This window comes from Equus przewalskii, chromosome 8, assembly GCF_037783145.1.
Source record: "Equus przewalskii isolate Varuska chromosome 8, EquPr2, whole genome shotgun sequence".
NCBI lineage: Eukaryota > Metazoa > Chordata > Mammalia > Perissodactyla > Equidae > Equus > Equus przewalskii.
In genome coordinates this window covers 83,806,896-83,829,291 of record NC_091838.1, presented here as the reverse complement: position 1 = coordinate 83,829,291, position 22,396 = coordinate 83,806,896, and the positions used below count along the sequence as shown (strand labels likewise).

General features: G+C 62.9%; 2 protein-coding genes and 1 long non-coding RNA gene across 26 annotated transcripts; 1 reads left to right on the top strand and 2 right to left on the bottom strand.

Moving 5' to 3' along the window:
• Positions 1-112: 112 nt before the first annotated feature.
• TIGD5 (tigger transposable element derived 5) lies at positions 113-5,540 on the bottom strand. The gene has a single exon (XM_008536285.2). The coding sequence runs from the start codon at positions 5,411-5,413 to the stop codon at positions 3,473-3,475; it is 1,941 nt and encodes a 646-aa protein (XP_008534507.2). The 5' UTR covers positions 5,414-5,540; the 3' UTR covers positions 113-3,472.
• An 8-nt stretch (positions 5,541-5,548) lies between these two features.
• Positions 5,549-21,371, top strand: EEF1D (eukaryotic translation elongation factor 1 delta). 20 transcript variants are annotated; one of them, XM_070632134.1, is made up of 9 exons: positions 5,591-5,917; positions 12,691-13,769; positions 15,711-15,834; positions 16,264-16,335; positions 20,073-20,172; positions 20,252-20,352; positions 20,517-20,735; positions 20,945-21,139; positions 21,273-21,371. In XM_070632134.1, exons 2-9 carry the CDS (start codon positions 12,691-12,693, stop codon positions 21,309-21,311), a joined length of 1,929 nt encoding a protein of 642 aa, XP_070488235.1. In that variant the 5' UTR covers positions 5,591-5,917; the 3' UTR covers positions 21,312-21,371. The 20 variants fall into 20 exon arrangements, with proteins under 20 accessions (XP_008534503.1, XP_008534504.1, XP_070488251.1 ...); XM_070632135.1 differs by having other exon boundaries at positions 5,638-5,917; positions 15,714-15,834; XM_070632140.1 differs by lacking the exon at positions 5,591-5,917 and adding an exon at positions 10,625-10,717.
• LOC139085294 (uncharacterized) lies at positions 6,193-10,630 on the bottom strand. Of its 5 annotated transcripts, none has more exons than XR_011543554.1 (6): positions 10,381-10,630; positions 9,993-10,267; positions 8,217-8,820; positions 7,708-7,814; positions 6,690-7,103; positions 6,193-6,415 (listed from the first exon to the last, which is right to left on the bottom strand). It is a non-coding gene; the product is annotated as an uncharacterized lncRNA (long non-coding RNA). The 5 variants fall into 5 exon arrangements; XR_011543556.1 differs by having other exon boundaries at positions 8,780-8,820; positions 9,665-10,267; positions 10,381-10,628; XR_011543555.1 differs by having other exon boundaries at positions 8,547-8,820; positions 9,665-10,267; positions 10,381-10,619.
• Positions 21,372-22,396: the final 1,025 nt, after the last annotated feature.

Here is a 22,396-nt window from a genome sequence, read left to right as displayed (position 1 = left end):
ATGGTTTCTTACTTCGTCAGTGTTGTCCATTTTTATCCTCTCCACCTTTTCAAGTTATGAGGTGTACTGGATCAAGAGTTACAAAAATAAGACTTTAGAACGGGGACGCATATGAAGTCGACACGTTCAACCTTTATTATAAAGCGCATCAGGCCATCTGACCAGGTGAACTCCGCCATCAGCGAGGTTGGGGGTGAAAGGGCCCCTCAACAGCATGTACCTCGCACGCCCACAGTCCTCTCAAGGACATGCCTCTGGAGTCAGGCCACACCCATGGCACCCTTGGGCTGGGAACAAACAGGGCTCTGCACAGCAGTCCCCTCTTGCACTCTGCCAATGGGCTGGGGGTCCCTGGAGGATGGCCCCTGAGCTTGAGGGCACTGCCCTTCCTCACACCACACTCTGGTATTTCCCCCGCAGCCCAAGTGGCGTGGGAGACGGTCACTTCCCAAGCGTGCAGCCCCCTGGGCAGGGCCACACTTCTCTGACTGCTGCAGCCTGGTCTCATCCCCCTAGACTCACAGATCGGGGGTGGTTTTAGTAGAAGCCTGCACCCTCAATCTTTCCATCCTCAGTGCCTTCCCTGCCCTGGCTCACTGCCAAGCCTACTGGCTGAGCTCCGACAATGACCCCGACTGACCAAGGACCACTTTTTGAAGAACAGTGACCTTGAGTATTCGTCAAAGGGCTGAGAACAGGACAGGGAGAGGCCAGCGGCTGTGTCCCTGAGCAGCTCCCAGTCTGTGGTGGTCCCCACACCCTTTAAAGGTGTGCCCTCCAGGGCAAGAAAGCCAGTTCCAGTGCCCAGCAGTCGGCAGGCAGACAGTGGCTGCTGCAGGAATTCCAGGGCCTCAGCTCATAGCCCTCCCCCAGTGCTGTCCACCATCACTCCCATTAGCACAAACCAGGGGCATGCTACAAGGCCCTGGGCCCAGTGGGCAACCGCAGGGAAGGCCGGCGCCCCACTGGGACCACTTGAGCTGTTCTGCAGAGACAAACTGGGGTCTCTCTGGGGAAGACTCTGGCCAGGCCGCCCCATGATTTCCCACTGAGCTGAGCCCAGGGAAGTGGGTGACTGAGCCACTGGCAGAACTGGGACGGGGCCCCGGGATCACAAGGAGTCGATGTGTTGCTGGGGCTGCCCTCAGGGCCAGGCATCCTGGCGGAGCAGCCATCTCCGTGTGTCAGGGGCCTGCAGCCTCCGCCCCGTGGCATGCACAGGACACCAGCGCCTCTAGGCTCTAGGGAGAAGACACTTAGAGGCCCAGCAGCTCCCCCTAGACCCACACTTGACAGGCACTCTAACTAGCTCCTCAAGGCCCCAGGCTGGCCTGTTCTCTGCCTTGTTTGTACAGTGCCCTTCCAGGCCCACGGGGACAAGCCAGAGCCATCTCCCGGTGTGCAGCCTCCGTTCCCCAGAGGGGAGGGGGTTGGTATGACGTGAAATCACTCGGAGAGGCAGGTGAGAGGTCCTGTTCCTGACATCGGGTCTCAATACCAACTCCAGCCTCCCCTGCCCAGGCCCACAGAGGGGTAGACCTGGAAGGAGGACTCGAGAGGGAAACCATGGCAAGAGGGGCAGTGCTGTTGAAGCCTGAAAGGTCACTACCAGAGGCCACCCTGGGCCATGTGTCAGGCCCCAGCACACCGTCACTTGGAGCCCACCTAGGCCCTGGTCTGCCTCTCCAAACACCCCTGCAGGCAGACTGGCCATCAGGACCAGGAGCTCCCAGCCCTGGGTTGCCATCAGCTGGACTTCCTAAAGACCCTGCCAGCTGCTTGGCTTAGAGACCCAGGGCCAGCCTGACTGCCAAAGGCTCCTTTAGGTGTCCAGGCTCAAGAAGGCTGGAAGAGGAGGTGCCAGCTGGGCCCCAGCAGGCACGGCTGACGGTTGCTGCCCTAGGCCTGGCTAGCCAAGCCTCGCTCCTCTTCTCCACATTCTCCACACCTTCCCTTGGCTTTCAGATTTGAGATACATATTTATGTCGGAAAAAAAAAGTCAAATACATATACATATATGTTTTTTCGACTAGGAGCACTTCCAAGGAACAGTTCATGTTCTTGGATGCGTGTGGAAATTGCTGGGGGCTCCCTCCAGCTAGCGCAAGGCCAATCCTCTCATGAATGCATCGCCTTCTGCAGCCTATGCAGTCCTGGACCACTAGAGGACACAGCACTGGTGCGGATGCGGGAGACAGCCGAGAGGCAGGCAGGGCCCAAACCTGGCCCACTGCCCCTCATGAAGGCTCTGGGCAGCATCTCTGCAAAGGCAGCCCCCTGGGGAGGCACGGGCATCTCTTGGCCTCAGACCACCAAAGGGATGCTGAATCTAGAGCTGGACAGTAACACCCGAGCCCTTTCCTCCCATGCTGCCCAGAAGCCCAATTCCCGGGGCCGCAGGAAGCAGCTCCTCAGCCAGGCCCTGGGCAGTGCCAGGAGAGGTGGGGAAGCCTCGGGGGCAGGCCCCGGCAGGAGGAGCCTTGGAGGGGTGCTAAGGCACTGCAGGATCGTCCCGGCACGGCTGTCAGTGCTGCGGGCCTGCTCCTGGGTAGATGAGATGGCTCCAGGCCCTGGGGCTGGACAAAGTGGGCTCTGGCTGGTAGGAGAGTCCAGGGAGCTTGTCCAGTCATTGGTCAATCACCAGGGCCCAAGTCCAACTGCTCGCCAACCCCAAAGAATAAGAGAGCTGCTCAGATGGAATTTTCTTAAGGAAAATTAAAAATCTGGGTGGAACAGAAGTCTACACTCCCTGCTGCATCCAGAACCTCTGGAGGCCCCAAGGGCTGGGCACCATCCTCCCTTCCCAGCCCACAGAGCCAGCCTTGAAGACCCGAGCCAGCCTCTGAGACCAGCCCCAGGCTGGGGACTGAGACACCACCCTGGACCCCTGAAGAGTATCTGTAAAAATGATTTAATGAACTAAAAACCAAAACCGAGTGGTGTGCTTCCCCACTGAGATGATCTCAGGGCTGTGGTTCGGGAAACACACTGCACCAGGGCTCCAGACAGATGGGGGTGCTGGGCCCTCGTCCAGTGCAAGTCACGGGCCACTGGCTGGGCGGCAGGAAGTGCGGACAGGCTCGGGGCTGGAAGCCTCAGCCCCACAGGGGCCAGGGCGAGCACCCAGCAAACTGTTCTCTGATAAGAGCTGTGGCATGCGTGCCAGGCATGTGTGGGAGGGAACCCTGCAAAGACCGCAGACCCCATGCGTGTGCTTGCCCAGGGCGGAGAAACCTCAACCCGGGCCCCTCTCCCAGCTCCCCCAAAGGAGACTGGCAACCGTGGAGCGGGATGACTCTCACCAACAGAGCCTCTCCAAGAGAGGCTGGGCTTCAACCTCTGTAACTCCCTGAGCCATGGGATGGGTCACCCCAGGAGAGGGGAGGCGTGGAGATGGGGAGACTGTGTGTGTCCCCTCCCTCCAAGTGCAGCAGGAGAAAGGCCGCTTGGGGGGCCCCTCAGGCAGGCTTGGTCACACCCCATCGTCAGGGACTGCCAGAGAAGGCCCGATGCCCCCTAGCCTTCGGGCCATGCTGATGAGTGAGCGCAGCTGCACCAGCTTCAGTGGCCCCACCTCCCGGGGGTCCTGGCTCTCCAGCCATCGCAGAGCAGTCTCAAGACCCCGAACAGCCTCCCCAGCGGTGGGCACGGCGGCCTCCTCCTCCTCTCCGCCCCTCATGACAGAGGATAGGCTGGCTAGGGGCAGAGGGGCCACGGGGGCCAGCGCAGGGGGCCGGCCGGGGCCTGCCTCCTCTCTGCAGCTGTCGGGCAGCCCCCCATCATCATCCAGGTGCAGCCACTCGGCCACCTCCTCGGGTGCCAGGCGCTTGTAGGCCAGGGCTGCCAGGTGCGTGAGGTCGCTGAGCACCCTGCTGTGCTCGGCAGCCTCCTCCGCCTGGCCGGCCAGCTGCCCAGCACACTCCTCAGCTGGCCGGGGCTCAAAGGCTGCCCGCAAGCCCAGCAGCCAGCAGCGCTCGATGCTGCCTGCCTGCACCAGATCCCAGGAGAGGCCGGCCAAGTAGAGCATGTCCTTAAGCATGAAGCTGCGCATGAAGTCCAGTGGGGACCCCCCGGCGCAGGACACAGCCAGCCGCAGCAGCTCCCGCTTGTATAGCTGCTTGAAGGCAGCCACCACCCCCTGCTCCAGTGGGGCAGGGATGTGCGGCCGGCTGCTGCCCTTGGACAGGAACAGCACTCGCACAGCCCCGTCCGGGGTCTGCAGCTCCTCCGGGGCGCCGAGGGGCTCAGGCCGACACCGCCTGGGGGTCTCCTCGCTTTCCTCCAGGGTGGGTATCCTGGCCGCTGGGCTCGGGCAGGGCGGGTGAGCGACCAGCAGGACAGCCTTCTGCTGCAGGCAGCTGCGGCGCAGGTAGCGCCTGACGCCCGGGACGAACTCCTCGAAGAACCAGCCCCGCAGAAGTGGGCGACTGAGCCAGGCGTCTGGGCTGTAGCGATAGGAGGCCGGGAACTTGTCCTGGTTGTGGTGGCGCAAGCTAGGTGGGTCCGGGAGCTGCCCGATGACCAGCGGCTTCAGCTTGTGGCTGCCAGTCAGGTTAGCGGCCAGCAGCACCGTCACCCTGTCGCCCCGCCAGCGGCGGCCGCAGTACCCCGCGCCGGGGTCCCCCGTGCCCAGGGGCGCGGCCTGCTCCGGAAGCAGCTTCCAGTAGAGACCGGTGACGTTGGCGTTGTAGATCTGCTCGTCGCCGTAGCCGCCCTCGGCGGGGGGCGGCTGGGCCGGGCCGCGGTCGGGCAGGGGGCTGGCGCCAGGAGGCTGCGCGGATTCCTGCTTGACCGGCGGACCCGGCGCGGGGCCCGCGGCCGGGGTCTCGGCCTCGCCGTAGATGCGCTGGCTGGAGATGCCGTGGCGCTTCTGCCAGCGCCAGAACCAGCCGTGGCTGGCCTTGAAGGTGCACTCCGGCCCGTAGATCTGGCGCGCGAAGGCCTCGGCCTGCGCCTGGATGAGCGGCCCCGACAGCGGCACGCCGTGCTGGCGCAGCGCCAGGAACCACGAGTAGACGGCGCGGTCGATCTCCTCCTCGTTGGCCAGCCGCATCTTCTTGCGCTGCGTGCCCACCTCGCCGCCCAGCTGCTCCAGGAACCAGCGCAGCTTGGGCTCGTCCTTGAGCCAGCCGCGCAGCGTGCCGCCGGGCACGCCAAAGTCGCGGCACACGCTGGCCTGCCGCTCGCCGCCCTTGACGCGCTCGATGGCCTGCAGCTTGTCCTTGATAGAGTAGGCCTTGCGGAAAGCCATCTTCACGGCCACGCGGGGCCGCGGCACGGGGGCAGGGGGCGGCGGGCGCGCGGCGGAGGCCGGGGCAGGCGCAGGAGGCCGCGGCGGCTGAGCAGGGCGCCCGGGCGGTGGACGGCGGCCACGGCGCGGGGCCGGGCCGGCCGGGGGACCCGCGGGGTACATGGCAGCGAGGACAGCAGGGGCAGCCGGGGCGGCAGAGGCGCGGGAGCCATACGCGCGCCTGGCCGGCCGCGCCAGGCGGGGCGCTGGGGGCGGGACCGGCCGGGCCCACCCCTTTGTCTCGCCCGCTCGCGGCGCAGGCGCGCTGAGGCCGCCCTGCCCGCCCTCCCCGCGCGTCACTTGGCCGGTGCCGGCAGGACGAGTCCACAGGACCCGCAGCGCAGGGGGGCCTGGCGGGCTGCAGCCTGCTCCTGGCTGTTTGCTCGGCCCCTCCGGGAAAGAGCGGGCCCCGCGGGGGTCTCCCGCCGGCTTCTGTCCTCGTCGCCGGGGGCAGCTCGCGCGGGGGTCCTGGCGGCGAGGCGGGCCTGCGCACGGGCTCTCCGCGCGTCCCCGGCCCGCGCGCGTGGTCGAGCCCGGGCTTCACTTCCCTTGAGCGGCGGGCGGCCCTCCCTTTCCTCGGACGCCCGCGCCGCCGGCCTTGCTGTTCAGTCGCTGCGTCCTCGGCTGGTGTGTGAGTACCGCGGCCCGCGCCGGAAGGGGCCGCCCGAGCGGCCGGGGCTGTTCCAGGGACTCCGCGCTGTCGGGGGCCGGGGCGCCAGCGCCGCGGGCCGACGGGAGGCAGGCCCGGGGCGAGCGCAGAGGGGCCCGCGGGCCACGTGGCCAGATCCCTGCGGCGGCCCCGGCGGGAGGGTGGCCGCCAGGTGCCCGGCCACTTTGGCCCGTCTGTCTCGGTGGGTGGCAGGGATATCTGCCCCGCTGTGGCCAGGAGCTGTGGCCCTTCCTTTGTCCAGCACGAATTTATTCAGCGCCTACTGCACTTGGGCTCTGGGCCCCGCGGGACGGGGGTGGTCCCAACCCTCGTGGATCCTCGCGCGCTCATGATCGCGGGAAAGAAGGACATGACTGCTGAGTGACTCAGAAGGAACACACAGGGTTCTCTAAGAGTGACCGGGGTCTTCACTTGAATCAGGTGGTCCCGGCAGGCGGCGACGTAGAAGCCGATCTCTGAGGGGGAAGAGGGGTGTCTTCCTGAGAAGTGCGCAGTTTAGGGGCATAGAAGAAGGGAAAGGCTCGTGCTAGAGCCAAGGGGTGCAGTGGGGTAGGGACCCGATGGGGGCTGCACGTCAGGGTTTCCAGAATGAAGGACCACTGGGACAAGAGAACCATTAGTGTGGCTAAACTTTGAGGTGGTCCCTGTCTGAAGGGGAAGGTCTCATAACTTGACCCTTGGCATGTAACTCCTCCCAGGTAGCAGGCCGGGAAGGACGCCTCCTCTTACCTCTTACATTATGGGGCTTCTGCAGGAGCTGTTCTCACACCCCACTCATCTCTGGGCACCCTGAGCTGCCAGTAAGTGGGCTGGTTCAAGTGCGACACGGATGTTCCTGAGCCCTCCAGTGCCCGGCTCTGTGGACAGGGTGGCCCCCTAGAGAGTGCCTTCTCCTGGAGCACCTGGCACACAGACTCTTGAGGAGCAGGTTCCCTGTGTCATCTCTGCAGGGCAGTTAGTGTGGCCTTGTGCCAGTCCCACTGGTGCCTTCTCTCCTGCGATGGGCCTGGGAAGAGTGCTGTCTGGAGAAGCCTGGTGTGGGGCCGCCCCCTTGGCTTTGCCCCTGGGGAGTTGGGTGAGGCCATAGGGTTCAGCACACGTACGCAGACGTGCTTGACTGATGTTTTTGTGAATGAAGTTTTTCTGAAGATCAACGAAAAGAATAACCTCCAGCACGTCATGCACTGGTGTCGGCTTTGCTGGGGGCCACAGGTTGGCATGGGCGTTTGTTGAGCCCTGGCCTCGCACTGATACTTTAGGATGGTGTGTGCTCAAAGTGGGTGGAAGTGTGACACTGGCGTGAAGTGCCAGCGTTGGAGCACGACTCAGCCCCAGTTTCCCCCAGTCCTGTCTCCCACCTGTGTGTGAGGCCTGGAGACGTACATGCAAGGTGTCAGGTGTACGCAGAAGGCTTGTCTAGTACTGGAGTCGCCCTGAAGGAAGGGGGCGCAGGGGCCAGGCTGGTCAGGTTAGGCCAGGGCACCATAGGCAGGGACGGAAATAGAACTGACGGGCCTTGGCATTTGAGGCAGAACCTTGTTGTGGCTGGCTGGGCCTGTGGTGGGGTGACTGTCAGCCACAGTGTGAGCCCTGAGTCTCGGGGTGCGGGGGCCCGCTCCCTGCCAGCATGACAGGTGGTGTTTCTGAGTGGGGCTGAGATATCCAGGAGTCAGGTAGGAAAGCATCTGAGTAGGAATTTGGAGCTGTGGAGTTAACCCCCTAAAGAAAGGCACAGGGTATCACTTGCCCTCACGGCTCCCTTGTGGCTGGAGTCTCGCTGTCCAGTGCCGCTGCCCGCTGTGAGCTCTTCACTTTGACTGAAACATTCGAAGTGCTTGTTGCTGCCCTCAGACACTGCAGATATGGGAAGCTCCGTTACGTGGCACCGGTCTAGGCCACGCCAGCCCAGGGGCGCAGAGAAAGCTGAGCTGGCTGGCAGACCCCATTCCCCTGAACACCTCACGCCTGCTCATGCCAGTTACCACTTCCTGTGGAAGGTGGGCAGAGATCCTTGACCCTGGAGTGGACAATCTGGGAGCTCCTTCGTGTGTATGACTGTGATGATATGACGGGCACAGGGGTACCTGAGGTGGTGTCCAGGATGGGAAGGTGGTGTGCAGGATGGGAAGGTGGTGTGGAGGGCAGCGCCGGGGGAGGGGCCAACCCCTCCCAGAAACCTTCCCTGTTCACCCAAGCTCATGGAGACCTCTGGGCCCCAGCACTGGTGGGCACAGCGCTGCCAGGCCACGCCCTCACCTTCCTTCAGGGCCCTCCAGCCAGGACTGTCCTGGGCAGGGGCTGCCACCAGGTTCCCTATGCTGGTGCCACGAGAACTGCCCTCCCAGCTCGGTGGAGGCTGGAAGGACCCCGAGGCCCACAGAGGCCCTGCACATGCAGAGCACGTGTCCGCCTCCGTGCAGCCGTGAGCGTGGACTACGCCGGGCGCTGGGCTGGGAGAGTTGCAGGGGAGGGGCTGTCTTTGACCAGGACCACCTCTGCTGCATCGGCCACCTTCTCCGCAGGTCCTGGTGGCCAGACAGGGCATGATCCCTCCAGGGCCTCCCAAATCTCGGGGCCCCCACAAACCCTGGGCAGCAGGGCAGTGCCTCCTCTTGTAGGAGAGGCCTCGATGTGCCTGCTGGACCGGGGCTGGGCCTTAGTGGTGGGCAGCCCAGCTCTTCACCCTGAAGGTCAGTGAGCGAGCAGGCGCCAGCAGACTGCAGTCCAGTCTGCTTCCAGGAGTGGAGGGTGGGGACTCCTGAGGCCACTGCTTTCTGGGTCCTTGCTCTCGTGTCTGCCAGCTTTTCCCCGGTGCTCACCTCTCTTTCCAGCTAGCCGCTGCTGTTGCTGCCTGGAGAAACTATGGGAGGGGAGGGTCTGAGTTCGGGGTCCTTCCCAGAGAGCTATAGGCTTGCATGTTTGTGTCCTCAAGTGGAAGTGTTCAAACTCAAACATGCTTTTCCACTAGAAGAGATGGGCTTTCAGTTCAGCAGGACCTCATGGAACATGGAGGCACTCAGGGACGAGGGAAGTCGAGGAAAGAGAAGTGGGCCCTTGTGTCTGAGAAACTGGGCTCTGTGCTGGCTGTCCTGGGAGGCCCAGTGGAAGGGCACGGGGAGCCAGGAGCACCATGCCACCCCATCCTCCAGTGTCCCTGTGTGTGCCTTTGGAGCCCGTCCTGACTCTGGCATCCCGCCCAGGAGGCACTCTGCTGCCCTCAGCTGTCTGTGGCCAGCCTCCCCAGGTGACACTCTGCCAGTAGGAGTGGCTCACTGCAGTGTCTGCAGAGCCTTGCTGCCCCCTCTGGGAGCCTCGCCTCCTAGGAAGCCCCAGCGGTGGGTGTTGTTCTTGCAGGGAGGCCTGCCCGCATCTCGTGGACCTCCACTGCGCTCCCATGAGGCAGCTGCCTCCCGCTGGTACTGGCGCAGGGCACCTTGTGTGTCCCCGTCAGCGACTCAGTCCTGGTGCTCTGGTGCTTGCTGCAGTGTGGGGTGGACAGGGGAGGGCAGGGGCCTAGGTGGCAGAGCTCCTGTTGGGAAAGGGAGACGGCTCCTCGGGACTCTGGTCCCTGAGCAGCTGGGGAGGACCTCAGGCCTAGCAGATCTGGCGGCTGTGCCCAGCAGGCCTTCCCAGAGTCGGGTACGCGTGCAGCTCCCTCAGCTTCTGGGCTGCCACCTTTTGTGGGTTTGAGGCGGGGCACCTACCACCTCTGGCCTGTTTCTGCATCTGCAAACGGGTTGTCAGCCCTGTCCTTTTGTGCTCAATGGGAAGACTTTGTGCCCCTGAGAGTCTTTCCATGCAAGCCTGCAGGGGTGGTGGCGTCCTGCCCCAGCAGTGGTCCTGCTGAGGGAGAGGCCCTGTCCCAGCGTGGGGCACCTGGGCTTGGTGGCTGCCGAGACCCCTAGAGTGGTCCTTGTCGTCTTGCACCTCGTCTAGCAGCCTGAATCCAGTGGCAGCTTGGGGGTTTGGCTGGGTGAGGATCCCCTCCACGGCTCCAGGTGGACGGTGGGGGTGCTCGGGGTGCTGGCTCACCTCTCCCCAGGTTACCTCAGCTCCAGTGAGGAGCAGGTGGGAGGGGTGCTCAGATGGTGTCTGCCAGGAACTGCCCACTGCAAGGGATGATGGAGCAGCGCTGTCCTGAGCAGGTGGACTCGCCCCCTCTGGGATTTTGGTGGTGGGTCTGTCTGGTGCTTGCCTTCTCTCTCCTGCACCAAACTCGCCTCCATGCAGCTTCTGAAAAGGCCCTCCAGCCTGCTTGGGCCCCTGTCTGACTGCCTCTAACCTTGCTGCTTTCTCTTCATGCTGTCCTAGGAGATCAAAGCGAAAGTAAGTACCCATCTGCTGCATGCCCCCTGTGTCCCCTTCATCTGAGCCAGGGGCCCCCAACCCAGCTGTCGCTGCACCTAGGAAGTCCCAACACCTGTGCGGCTTGAGAAGTGGCCCCTTCTCTGAGCAGAGCCTGGTCTGATGTCGGGAGCCGAGGACAGCGTTTAGGCCAGTAGGGTCTGGCAGGGCTTCAGTGCTGGGAGGGAGCGAGGCGTCAGCTTACTGGGTGGAGCCGAAGGGGCCAGCCCTGCCTGATCTGCACTGCTCTGTGAGGATCCACCGGGAGCTTGGCGCTGGAGAGGTTGGGGGCAGACAAGCCCTGCCTGGTAGGTCAGCAGTCCCTCAGGGACAATGGGTGATGTCACAATGCCCTGCCTCCTGGGCACACGCTCCTGCCTCCCATCACTGCCTCTGCCGCCAGCCTGGCCTTGGTAAGCGCTGCTGCTGGCCTGAGGGGGGAAGCGGGTGCAGGGGGGAGGCCTGGGGCCTCTGTCCGCAGCCCTGGCTCCTTGCTGGGATGTCACTAGACCTGTGGCACATGCCATTAGAGGCCCCTGATACGCCCCTTCAGAGTACGAGGGGAACCTCTGCGAAGTCCCAGGCGGGCACAAGACTCAAAACCGCAACACGGCCCTCAGGGTGACCGGAACCAGGTTTCGGTTCAGTGTGGGGGGGTTAGGAAAGGGACAGAGACCCTGCAGTGAGTGGTGAGCAGGGTCTGCCATCCAGGCTGAAAGGCAGCCCCCACTGAGACCTTGTCTCTTGGGGATGAGGGCCCAGCAGGTGGAGGCCCTGTGGGCCGGCGGATCCGCCATCCCTTATGCTCCACCAAACGGCCCCGTAGAAGCAGAGGACTGCAGGAGTTTCCCGAGGGCAAGCTGCTCAGCCCCTGGCAGGTCAGCTCTGGCTGTTAGTCAGTCTGCCCCAGTGCTTCTGCTTTGGGGAGCAGGGCAGTTCTGTGGCTGGGAAGGAATCCCTGTGTTGGGTCAAAGCCACCCCTCTAGAACAGGCCACCCAAGTGTGAGCTTGGGGACCCCTAGGTGCGTACTAAGAGCAGACTGGCCCCCAGGGCTTTCTGGGCCTGAACCTTTCCTGGCCAGAGGCCGCAGTGGCCCAGACCCCTCGGTGCTGGTTGAGTGGGGTGCTGGTTGAGTGGGTTGCTGCCTTAGCATTCTGGGCTGGCCAGCAGAGTGGGGGCCAGCCTTTACATAGCACCACGTCTGGGAGCAGAGTAGGGAACCCCTGTACCAGGAGTAAGATTGGCATGTGGCAGGGGACAAGGCTGTTGCCTCGTGTGGCGGATGGCGCATGCTAGCTTGCATGGGGGCAGCAGATGACCAAGGCCACTCTCAGCTAGAGGGAACACCACCTCCAGCGAGGAAGCTGCGGCTCCCAGGGCAGAGGCTTGTCCATGGGCCACAGCAGCCAGTGGGCTGCAGAGTCCCCTCGCCTGCCTTTCACAGCAACTGGTGCTGAAACAAGGGGAGGGATCCCACGTGGTCCCTTTAGTTTAGGTGCAGCCAAAGGCGTGAGCTGATTGCTTCCCAGTGAGGAGGTGGCTGCAGCTGACCAAGGAGCCTGGTTCCTACTTGCTGCCTGAGACACTGGGCTCCTTTCCTATTAGACGGTCACCAGCACCCTCCCTGGTGTCTCCCCTGATGTGGCCTTGAGGGAGTGGGCACTCTACCTTCTGCTCTAGGCTGCCCACTCAGAGACTGTCCTTTGTCCCAGACCCTCAGCTGCTCCCCCTGGAGCGTGCACTGCTCTGCTATGGCAGTGTGGCCGTGGCGGGTGTAGGGGACCCAGAGGCGGGCTGCACTTTGGGGGGCCGTCCTGAGACAGCCGGGTGCATTTGTGTAGGAGAGAAACACTAGGAGCGCCTCAGGGCAGGCGGTCAGACTTAGCAAAAACACGGGATGTCCAGGTGAAGTTTCAGAGGAACAGGGAGGAACTTTTTAGTATAGGTGTGTCTCAAATATGTCACGGGGCCTACTTATTGTAAAAATTATTTGCTGTTTATGTGGAAGTCAGATTACCTGTGTCCTGTATTTTATCTGGTGTCCCTCCTCGGAGGCTCTGTGGACAGAGAGGTTTGGAAACCGTGTTCCCGGGACGCCTGGAAGAGCCTAGGTGCATGTTGGATCGGCAGAGACAAGTTTTGCAGTTCAAAGAACACACATGTGCACATACGCGTATATGTATGTGGCGTGTTCGCTGCTTTATTGAGCTCCCCATGGGTTTGACTGTGGGCCCTTGCATGCTACCTCGTGGCACCCCCACTGGGGAGCATCCCCAGACCCTGCCAGCCCTGCCGGTCAGGCTGAGGGGCTGCAGGGGTGCTGTCTGCGGGGCCCGCTGTGTTGCAACTGCCTTCTTGTGCTTGCCTTTTAACGCTGCGTGGAAGATGAGGAGCGGGAAGACCTCCTGTGCCCTGGAGACCGTCTGGGAGGACAAGCAGAAGTATGGGGAAGCCGAGCGGCGCTTCTACGAGCACGAGGCCACGCGAGCCGCCGCCGCTCAGGAGCTCGTGGCCGAGGCGCCAGCCGTGAACGGGCCTGGTTGGGAGGACACTGAGGAGGCTGAGGAGGCCGACACCCCCGACAGCGGCAGCGGGGGTGACCCTGGGAAGAAGCCCCTGCAGAAGAAGAGGAAGCGCTCCCCGAAGAGCGGGCTCGGCCAGGCGGACCCGGCTCTCGTGGGCCTCTCCGCCGACCACGTCTGGCTGGACAAACCACTTTTCGACCAGGCGGAGAGCTCCTACCGCCAGAGGCTGGCAGACACGGCCGCCCAGGCCTCCCAGCCGCCGGCCCTGGCCCCCCGAGGCCCCTGCACCCACGGAAGCCACGTGGCCTGCCACCACGTGACCTGGGGCGTCTGGGTCAACAAGTCTTCCTTCGACCAGGCCGAGCGGGCATTCGTGGAGTGGTCTCAGGCCCTGCTGCTGGCTGCAGAGGGGAGCGGCAGGCAGGGGGCTCCTGACACGGGCCAGCGCGAGGCCAGCCCTGACCAGGCCCTCGCCCACCGGCCCAGCCCACCGGCCAATGGCCAGCCCCCGCTGGGAAGCCTGCAGGCACTGGTGCGGGAGGTGTGGCTGGAGAAGCCCCGGTACGACGCGGCCGAGAGGGGCTTCTACGAGGCCCTGTTTGACGGCCACCCCCCCGGGAAGGTGCGCCTGCAAGAGCGCGCCAGCCAGGCCGAGGGCGCCAGGCGGGGCCGCAAAGACCGGCGGGGCCGCAACACCTTGGGGAGCAAGCGGGCCGGGCCACGGCGGGCCGACGGGGAGGCCCCCTCCTCTTTGCCCTACTGGTACTTCCTGCACAAGGACGCCGAGGCCCCCTGGCTCAACAAGCCCGCCTATGACAGCGCGGAGTGCCGCCACCATGCTGCAGAGGCCCTGCGCATGGCCTGGCGCCTCGAGGCCACATCACTCACTCACCGACCCAGTGCCCGGTCTGGCGCATCCATGTCCAGCCTGCGACCCAAGTAGGAGAAACATGCTGGGCGGTGCCCGGCCTGGGCCCTGAGTATTCCCCTCCCAGCCCATCAGGGCCTCCCCAGACTCCTGGACCTGGCTAAGCTGGGTACAGGAGCGGGTTGGGCAGGGGTGGCTCTCGGTTCCTGGGGCTGTGTGGCCTTGAGGATCACAAAGTTCTGGGCTGTTGGGAGAGGGAAGGGGTCAGCACAGGGCTGAGTGTGCCCTGTACAGGGTTCCCCTCTTGGCCAGGTCACTGCCAGGTCTCTTCTGGGTGTCAGTCAGGGCAGGGGGAGCGTTGAAGCCTCCTGGCCCCTGAGTCCCACTGGGCAAGACGTGGGATCCGGCAGGCCCTCGCCTGCTCGTCCTGTCTGTCTTCCCCGCCTCCCAGCCGCCCAAAACCACATCTGAGGTAAGGTGGGTGTCTCGGGTACACCAGCACGTGGTCCTTGGAGCGGCCCAAGTCTGAAGGACAGCTGCTGGGCAAGGCCGACTTGCCTTCAGCCTGGGGACCCAGGGGCCTTGCCCCAGGTGGTTTCGTGCAGCACCAGCAGTCGTCACTGGAGGCCAGGGGCGTGGAGAGGGGCAGGGTAGGGGCAGGTCAGTGACTGGCCACAGAAGAGGTCCCCCAGGCAGCTGGGCAGAGATAGCTGGACTCCAGGGAAGATGGGAGGCGCAGGAGCGGGCAGGGCGCCTGGGGTGCGGGCGGCCGTGCAGCAGGTAGGCTGGTGAGACTTGGAGAGGCCTCCCTGGGCCCCAGGGCAGCAGTGCCCACCTGGGCCCCTCGGCTCCTCGGCAGGGTTAGATTTGCTGGTTTGACAGGATCCAGGCCTTGATGTGAGGAGCATGGTGTGGGACCCCGTGACAGGGGAGTGTTCCCCATCAGGCAGGGTGGGAGGGAGCGTGGGGCTTGACACCCTGTTGACGGTGGCCTGGCTCCTCATTGTGGGGAGTGTGGGGGGTGGTGGAGAGTTTTGAGACCAACTCCCCTCTTGTCACCAAGGGGACTTTTGTCCGCTGATGGCCTGGTGTCCTCGGCACAGGGGATTGGCAGGATGGGGTCTGTTTCTGTTGGATTTAGTGAGGAAGAGGGGCTCCCGCCGTCCGTGGTCAGCAGACTTTGTGACGGGCCGGGGAGCACAGAGTTTGGGCTCTGCGGGCACAGGGCTGTGGCGGCTCCCCCAGCTGAGTGGTGGGAAAGCAGCAGGCGCTGGTGGGTGTGGCCATGCACCAGCACAGCCATCTGCACACAGACCATGGCTGGGTTTGGCTCCCAGGCCACAGTTTGCCCACCCCTGGTCCAGAGCAGGATTTTTCAAACTGACTGGTCTTGAGACCCCAAGAACTTTGCTTATATTTATTGATTTTTACCACGTTAGCAACTAACAGAAATGCTAAAGTACTTATTCACTGAAAAATAGCTTGTTACATGTTAATAATATATTTTTGTGAGAAATAGTTTTCCTGTAACAGGAGACTTCAGTGAGCAGAGCGGCCTTGTTTTCCGTTTTTGCAAATCTGTTCAGTGCCTGGCTCAGTCGGAGGCATCTGGGTTCCCACACCTGCTTCCACATTCAGTCTTGGTGGACGTCTGACAGGGATCCAGCCTCGCAGAGAGGTGTCATTGGAGAAGGGAGGGCCTCGGGGACCCCCAGAGGCTCCTGGCCACACTTGGATATCCGCTGGCCTCGGGGACAGGCCTGAGCACTGAGGGAAGCCCACTGCAGGGAGTGGTTCAGGGGGCTTACCGGCTCAGCCTGGTCTGTGCTGAGAACCCCTGTGCTCTGTCCTGGAACCTGGAGCCCTTGTCGTCCCCAGGACTGGGACAGCCCACCCTGCACCCTTGCCATCTGGGCTCTTGGCAGGGGCACACGTGCAGGCCCGGCCTGGGGCCTGTGGGGAGGTACCCCCTCCTCCCGCCCGGCAGTCTTAGCCTCTCCTCCCCCTCCCAGCAGGAAAATGGCCACAAACTTCCTAGTGCACGAGAAGATCTGGTTCGACAAGTTCAAATACGATGATGCAGAGAGGAAATTCTACGAGCAGATGAACGGGCCTGTGGCTGGCTCCTCGCGCCAGGTAGGGCCTACGCTTGGGGACGGTGAGTGGCTGTGCCAGCTCTAGGAGGGCAGGGGCACGTCGGTCTGAGTAGCGCTGCTTCAGGTGCTGGTGGTAGGGTCTTTGGAGGGGTTGCCCTGCTGGCTCCTGTGTTGCTGGGTCTGCTCTAGTCCCAGCAAGGGTCAGTGAACTCCCACCGTCTCCCAGGCAACCGGGGCCAGCGGGCACTCAGGTGTCCATCAGGACGGTGCAGGCCTCACCTCGGCCTATAGACCGGCTGCATCTCAGGCCCTGTTTTCACGGCCACCAGGCTCCGGCACCTTCCACTCCTCGCTGTCCTGCTGAGCTTTAATCTGTGTAGCACTTTCTTGCTCTCTCCACGTGAGGGTCCTTTTTTGGAAACTTTTTTTAATGAAAGAAAAGACTTGGTTCTTTCTGCACTGTCTGCAGGAGAACGGCGCCAGCGTGATCCTCCGAGACATTGCGAGAGCCAGAGAAAACATCCAGAAATCCCTGGCCGGAGTGAGTACCCGCGGCCCGTGTACCCACGGGCTCGCGCTCGGCACAGCTGCCCTCACACCAGACAGCGTGTCTGCCTTTTCCCCGCAGTCCTGCTGACTGTTTTGGCCTTTGGCGCAAAGTTAGGGTGGGCTGTGCAGTGCTGTGTCCTGCCGCCACACGGACCTGGCCCCGACCACCACGAGAGACGCCCTTACTCCTGCCTCCTTGCTGTGCTTTCTCCCCTGCTTGCTGGTGGTCACCTGGGCTCCCTCCTGCCCTCGGCCTGGCCATGTGAGCGGTGCCAGCCCTGGGTTGATGCTGTCCTCCTGCAGGGCGCGCTCTGCGGGCACGTGCCTGGAGGCCTTTTCCTTCCTGCCTGCTCCCTGCTCAGGAATGAAGGCGGGTGGGGGGCTGGCGTCTGCCACGCTTCCTCCCTTCTGCCTGAGGCCTTGCCCTCCCCAGAGAGATGGGTTCGCGGGGTGGGTGGAGTTCAAGTCACAGAATTGGCACCATCTTGAATTTGAGGCCCAGAGAGGGGCCCTGTGGCTCCGCTCAGCCTCCAGGCCCCAGATGAGGTCAGGAAAGGAGCTCTGCCCACTGCCTGGCTGGGGAGGTGGGCCCCTAGTAGGTGGCAGACGTGTTGTACCACCTGTCTATCCAGAGGAGTCAAGACCTCCTCCTCCCTCTGGGACACACAGTAGCATCCCAGCCTTGAGGGCCAAGTGTCAGCAGAGCTGTGTTCCTTCTGGAGAGTCCAGAAGAGAATCCAATTCCTTGTCTCCTTCAGCTTGGAGAAGCTGCTCACATTCCTTGGCCTGTTGCTTCTAGCTGGCCGTGTCCTGACCCTGAGGTCTGCTTCGGTCACCCTTCCTTCTCTCTCTCTTGCCTCTCTCTTACGTGGACCCACCTGGATAATGCAGGATAGTCTCCCAGTCTTCAGATCCTTCACTTCCTCATAACCTGCAAAGTCTCTTTGGCCACGTGAGGTCACCTTTGTACAGGCTTCAGGGACAAGTTTGTGGACATGTTTGGGAGCCTTCTGTCGGCCACAGCTGGTCCGGGTGTACTGGCTTCTGGGCCATAGGCCAGTGGCCCTGGGCGGGTGGACCCCAAGAAGTGATGCCTCTGCTGTCTGCCCAGCAGGCCCTGCTTTGTGCTTGACCCCTACTTTCTCCTGCTCTGCCTTGTGCCCACCAGCCCTACATGCCACCTGCCACCCGCTGCTTGCCTGACCAGGCTCAGGCCAGGCGGACACAAGATCGAGGTGGCACAAGGTCTTTGCACCCGGGCCAGGCCTCTTGGGCTCCAGCACCAAGAAGGCCGGGGCCACAGGGGTTCTGGGGCTGCAGGAACTCTTCCTCCTCTGGCCCTCAGGGGGCCCTGGCTGTGTTGGGTCGGCTTCTAGGTCCAGTCTTTGGGAAGAGTGTGCGGGCGTGCTGCTGGAGCTGGGGGGCTGGTCCGCTCAGGCTGCCATAACAGCACCGCACACCCGATGGCGTAAACAACAGAAATTGATTTTCTCACAGCCTGGAGGGTGAAAGTCCAAGATCAAGGCGTGGGCAGGGGTGGTTCCTTCTGACGCCTCCTTGGTGTGTAGACGGCCGTCTTCCTGTGTCTTTACATCGTCTTCCCTCCGTGTGTGTGTGTGTCCAAAGTTCCTCTTATAAGGACACCAGACGTTGGATTAGGACCCCCCTCATGACCGCATGGTAACTGGATTTCCACTGCGAAGACCCCATCCAAATATGCTCCCCTTCTGAGATGCCTCTGGTTAGGCTTCCACGTGAACTTCAGAGGAGCGTCGTCCAGCACACACGGGCCCGGGAAGGACACTGTGGGCCCAGCCCCAGGCTTGGATTGGGTGGGGTGGGGCTCAGCAGACACTGGGACTTGAGAGCCCGAGGTTCCTGGACACTGCGTGGTGCCAGGTGCGGGGTGGAGGTGGCGGTTCAAAACCTTGGTGTGTGGCACTGCCCCCTGGGGCTACAAGGTGGCCACCTGCAGCAACTCAAGGGCTGTGAGTGGACTGAGTGGCCTGGGCCTGACAGCCCTTGACTGAGTGGCCTGGGCCTGTCTCATTGAGGCTGGGGTTCGGGGCCCTGGGCCCCCTGGCTTCCTCCTTCCCTGCCTGGGTCAGAGTCCAAGTGGCAGGTGCTGGGGTGGCTGGGGCAGCCCCAGGGCATAAACCTCATGGAGAGGCCTGGTGGCATGTGTGGCCAGGTGGTGCTGACCTGATGGCCGCTTGCACCCTAGGATGTCCCCACCACTTTCTCTTGGCCTCGAGGGAGATGAGGCCTTGCCCAGAACCTGCACCCTTAGGACCTGTCATCAGGCAGTCCCCGCTCCATGTTGTCACCAGGCTGAGGCCAACATGCCAGGCAGCAGGCACAGCAGGCCAAAGGCTTGCAGCACCAGCCTCCGCCCCATCTGCCGCCAGGACCTGGCTCGTTTGCTTGGCTGGCACCGAGCCCCCAGGAAGCAGGCTGTGAGGAAACCTGCTGAGTTGAGAGCCGGGTCCTGGCCTGCAGGCTGGTGCAGTGGTAGATGGGTGGTCGGGGCTTCATAGGGAACAGAAGCTCCTGGATTTCATCCTTGTGCGATGGAAGCTATTGGGAGATCTTAGTGGGAATGGCTTTGGGAGCTGACTGCTGTGAGGAATGGGCTGGAGGGGAGGTCACCTGCCCAGTGGTGGTGGCAGCTAAGACTTGGGAGAGGATGAGGCCAGCACAGCTTTTCAGTGCGTGCTGCCACTTAGTGACCATAGGAGGAGGCTGGGGCAACGAGCCGGGGGTGGACGCCTGAGTTGAGCTGAAAGGAGGGGAGTGGTGGGAATGGAGCCCACCCTGGTCCCAGCTCTTTCACAGCCACATGGCAGCTGACCACCCTTGGCCGGCTCTGCTCCGAGCAAGGGAGTGGGAGCTGCTGTGTCAAAGGGGACGGTGTCAGCCGTGCACTGCCCATCAGTCCAGAGGCAGGAAGCTGCGCGCCCATCAGGCTGTCTTCTCTGGGGACCTTTAGCTTCTCCGTGGTCTGGGGTTGTGCAGAGCAGGCGAGGAGGCTATGCAGCTTGCCCAGTGGCTGCTTGGCGGGCCCACAGTCATTATTGTGATTGGACACGAGAGGGCAGTAGCTGCCCTCGGGAAAGCCAGGTGCATCCTGTCCTCAGAGTCATTCCACTGGGATGTGGCTGTGCCAGATGATACCCACATATGCGTGCAAGCCCTTGGGATGTAACGGACTGAGCTGTGGCCCCTGGGGGGGGGCGCTTGGGCAGCACTGCTTGGGTCAGACAACAGGGGCTGTCGTTGAGGGAGGAACCAGAGGGAAGCCGGTGGGCAGGCTTGTTGAGCCCGATGGCGTGTGCATGACCTGCGGGAGGCGAGGCACTGCTGCTCTGGCGGCGCAGGGTGGCTGCCTCTGCGCAGGTGTGCTCCTTCAGCTGCTCTCCCCTCCTGCTCCCAGCCCCCCTGGGGTCCCCGGCCAGGCTGCCCCTGGGCCCGTGAGTCCCCTGCTTTCTCCCACCCGCCAGACAGTGGCAGCTGTGGCTCAGCTCTGCTCTGCACTGCCTCCTGTCTTCTGCTTCCCACGTGGCTGTGACTGTCACCACATCTCCCCTCTCAGGACTTCTCCCCCTTGCCTAGCCAGAGCCCAGCAGGTAGACCCAGCAGGGCTGACAGGAGCCACTACCTGGTGGATATGAATAGGGGGATCCTAGGAGCAGGCTGTGGTACTGAGCCCTCCCTTCCCCTGCCTTACAGAGCTCTGGCCCTGGGGCCTCCAGCGGGCCTGGTGGAGACCACAGTGAGCTCGTCGTCCGGATTGCCAGCCTGGAAGTGGAGAACCAGAGTCTGAGAGGCGGTGAGGCCCTGGGCCAGATAGGTGGGGGGACCCCACCCTGGCCCCTGCCATCTGACCGGCATTCCCTTTGCTCCCACAGTGGTGCAGGATCTGCAGCAGGCCATCTCCAAGCTGGAGGCCCGGCTGAGTGCTCTGGAGAAGAGCTCACCTGCTCACCGGGCTACAGCCCCGCAGACCCAGGTGAGTATCCTCCCCAGACACAGGGACCCCACACCTGGCACTGCAGAGGAGCAGGAGGCCAAGGAGGGCCTCCACCCCATCTACAGGCTGGCCCAGGCGGCAGTGAGGGGCTAGAAGCCTGGGGCCCTGTCTGGGTGGGCCTCAGCCTCCCTCCCCCATGGCAGCACGTGTCTCCCATGCGCCAAGTGGAGCCCCCCACCAGGAAGGCCGCCACCGCCACAGAGGATGACGAGGACGATGACATCGACCTGTTTGGCAGCGATGAGGAGGAAGACAAGGAGGCCGCTAAGCTGCGGGAGGAGAGGCTGCGGCAGTACGCTGAGAAGAAAGCCAAGAAGCCCGTGCTGGTCGCCAAGTCCTCCATCCTTCTGGATGTCAAGCCCGTAAGTGGCTGTCCTCCAGCCCTCCCCCTGCCCTGGGGTTCTGGTGGGATCTAAGCTGAGTTTAGAATCTTGGGCTAAGGAGAGAAATGAGGGGGCCAGGCAGGTGTGAGCTGACAGTTCTCAGTGCCTTTTGAGAATTGCTAGGCAGGAGGGGGCTCCCGGTGTCTGTAGGCTCCTGACCCCAGCCTCTCCTCCCTCTTATTCCCCAGTGGGATGACGAGACGGACATGGCCCAGCTGGAGGCCTGCGTGCGCTCCATCCAGCTGGATGGGCTGACCTGGGGCGGCTCCAAGTTGGTACCTGTGGGCTATGGCATCCGCAAGCTGCAGATCCAGTGTGTGGTGGAGGACGACAAGGTGGGGACTGACCTGCTGGAAGAAGAGATCACCAAATTCGAAGAGCACGTGAGTGGGCAGGCCCACCTTGGGGGGGGGGGGGTGGTCCCCAAGTGAACTCCTGGCTGGACAGGTGACAGGTGTGGGTGGGCTTTTGTGAAACTGGGCCCCACATGACCACCAGGCTCCCTCCTCTCCTCAGGTGCAGAGTGTCGACATTGCTGCTTTCAACAAGATCTAAGACCTGGCCGTGGGCCTGAGCGTGTGAGGCCCTGCAGCCATTAAAGACTGAGATTCTGGCTTTCTGGCTCTTGTCCTGGTTTGGGCCCCCCGGGTGGGCTCATTCAGTGAGCAGTACTCTCCTAGCCTCCAGGCCTCAGACTTGACCTGCATTTCATTAGGGCCCCTGGGGTCTCGTCTATCCTGTTCCTACACAGCAGTCCCAGGGGCCACCACCATTCTCCCCTCTCCTGGCCCCTCCACAGCCTTCCAGTGGCTCTGCCTGCCCCTCCTGTCTTCATTTACCCTCAGTTGCAAGTGCCATGTCCAGTTCAAGCTGTGAAGCCAGGAACAGAGCATGTGCTGGCTCCTTCACTGTAGGGGCTGCTGGTTCCCTTTGAGGCACAGGAGGCATTCCTGGTCCTCCCACCTCCTCTCAGCTCCATTCCCTGCTCAGCCAGAGTGCCAGTCTGCAACTGTCCAGGGAAGTGAGGTCCCAGCAGCCGTCCTGGCCCTGCTGCTGTGACTACAGTCACATGTCCCACCTGGTCTGACCTGTTTGAAATCCTGCCAGGCTTCCCATCATCTCTAGAAAAAAGATTGAGCCTTTTTTCTTAGCTCCTCGGCCCTGCTGTCCCAGCCTTGGCCCTCTGGCTTCAGTTCTCAGGGGGCACTCACCACTCCGCCCCAGTGCACTGCCTGCATCTGCTCTGTGGTCTGCCCTCACCCACCAGAGGTTGGGCCCTGGACAGAGCCCATGACAAACTGCCCTGTGGAGTTGTGGCCACTGCCCTGTCCCCCTAACTACTTCTGGGCAGTACTTTGTCGCTAGTGGTTTCTCTCCTGTCCTGTTGGCCAGCATGGCTGATGAGTGGTGTGGGTCAGTGCCTGGGACCCAGAAGCATTCTTGGTGCCAGCTGGGGGTCGGCACATGGCACTGCACTCATTGCTGAATGACACAGTGTGGGCCCCACCTAGGTGCCGGCAGAATCTAATCACCTCTACCTGCCGCCAGGTTGGGCTGGTTTCCAGGTGGGGCGGGGTTAATAAAGCCTGGCTGGATGTGAATTACCCCTGCCCTCTCCTACCCTCCCCCCGCTGACTGTA

Coding starts and splice junctions, on each gene's coding strand:
- TIGD5 (XM_008536285.2), bottom strand. CDS start 5,413: ATGTACCCCGCGGGTCCCCCGGCCGGCCCGGCCCCGCGCCGTGGCCGC.
- EEF1D (XM_070632134.1), top strand. CDS start 12,691: ATGAGGAGCGGGAAGACCTCCTGTGCCCTGGAGACCGTCTGGGAGGAC. Junction 15,835..16,263: donor TGGCTGGCTCCTCGCGCCAG/GTAGGGCCTACG, acceptor CACTGTCTGCAG/GAGAACGGCGCCAGCGTGAT. Junction 16,336..20,072: donor TCCAGAAATCCCTGGCCGGA/GTGAGTACCCGC, acceptor CCTGCCTTACAG/AGCTCTGGCCCTGGGGCCTC.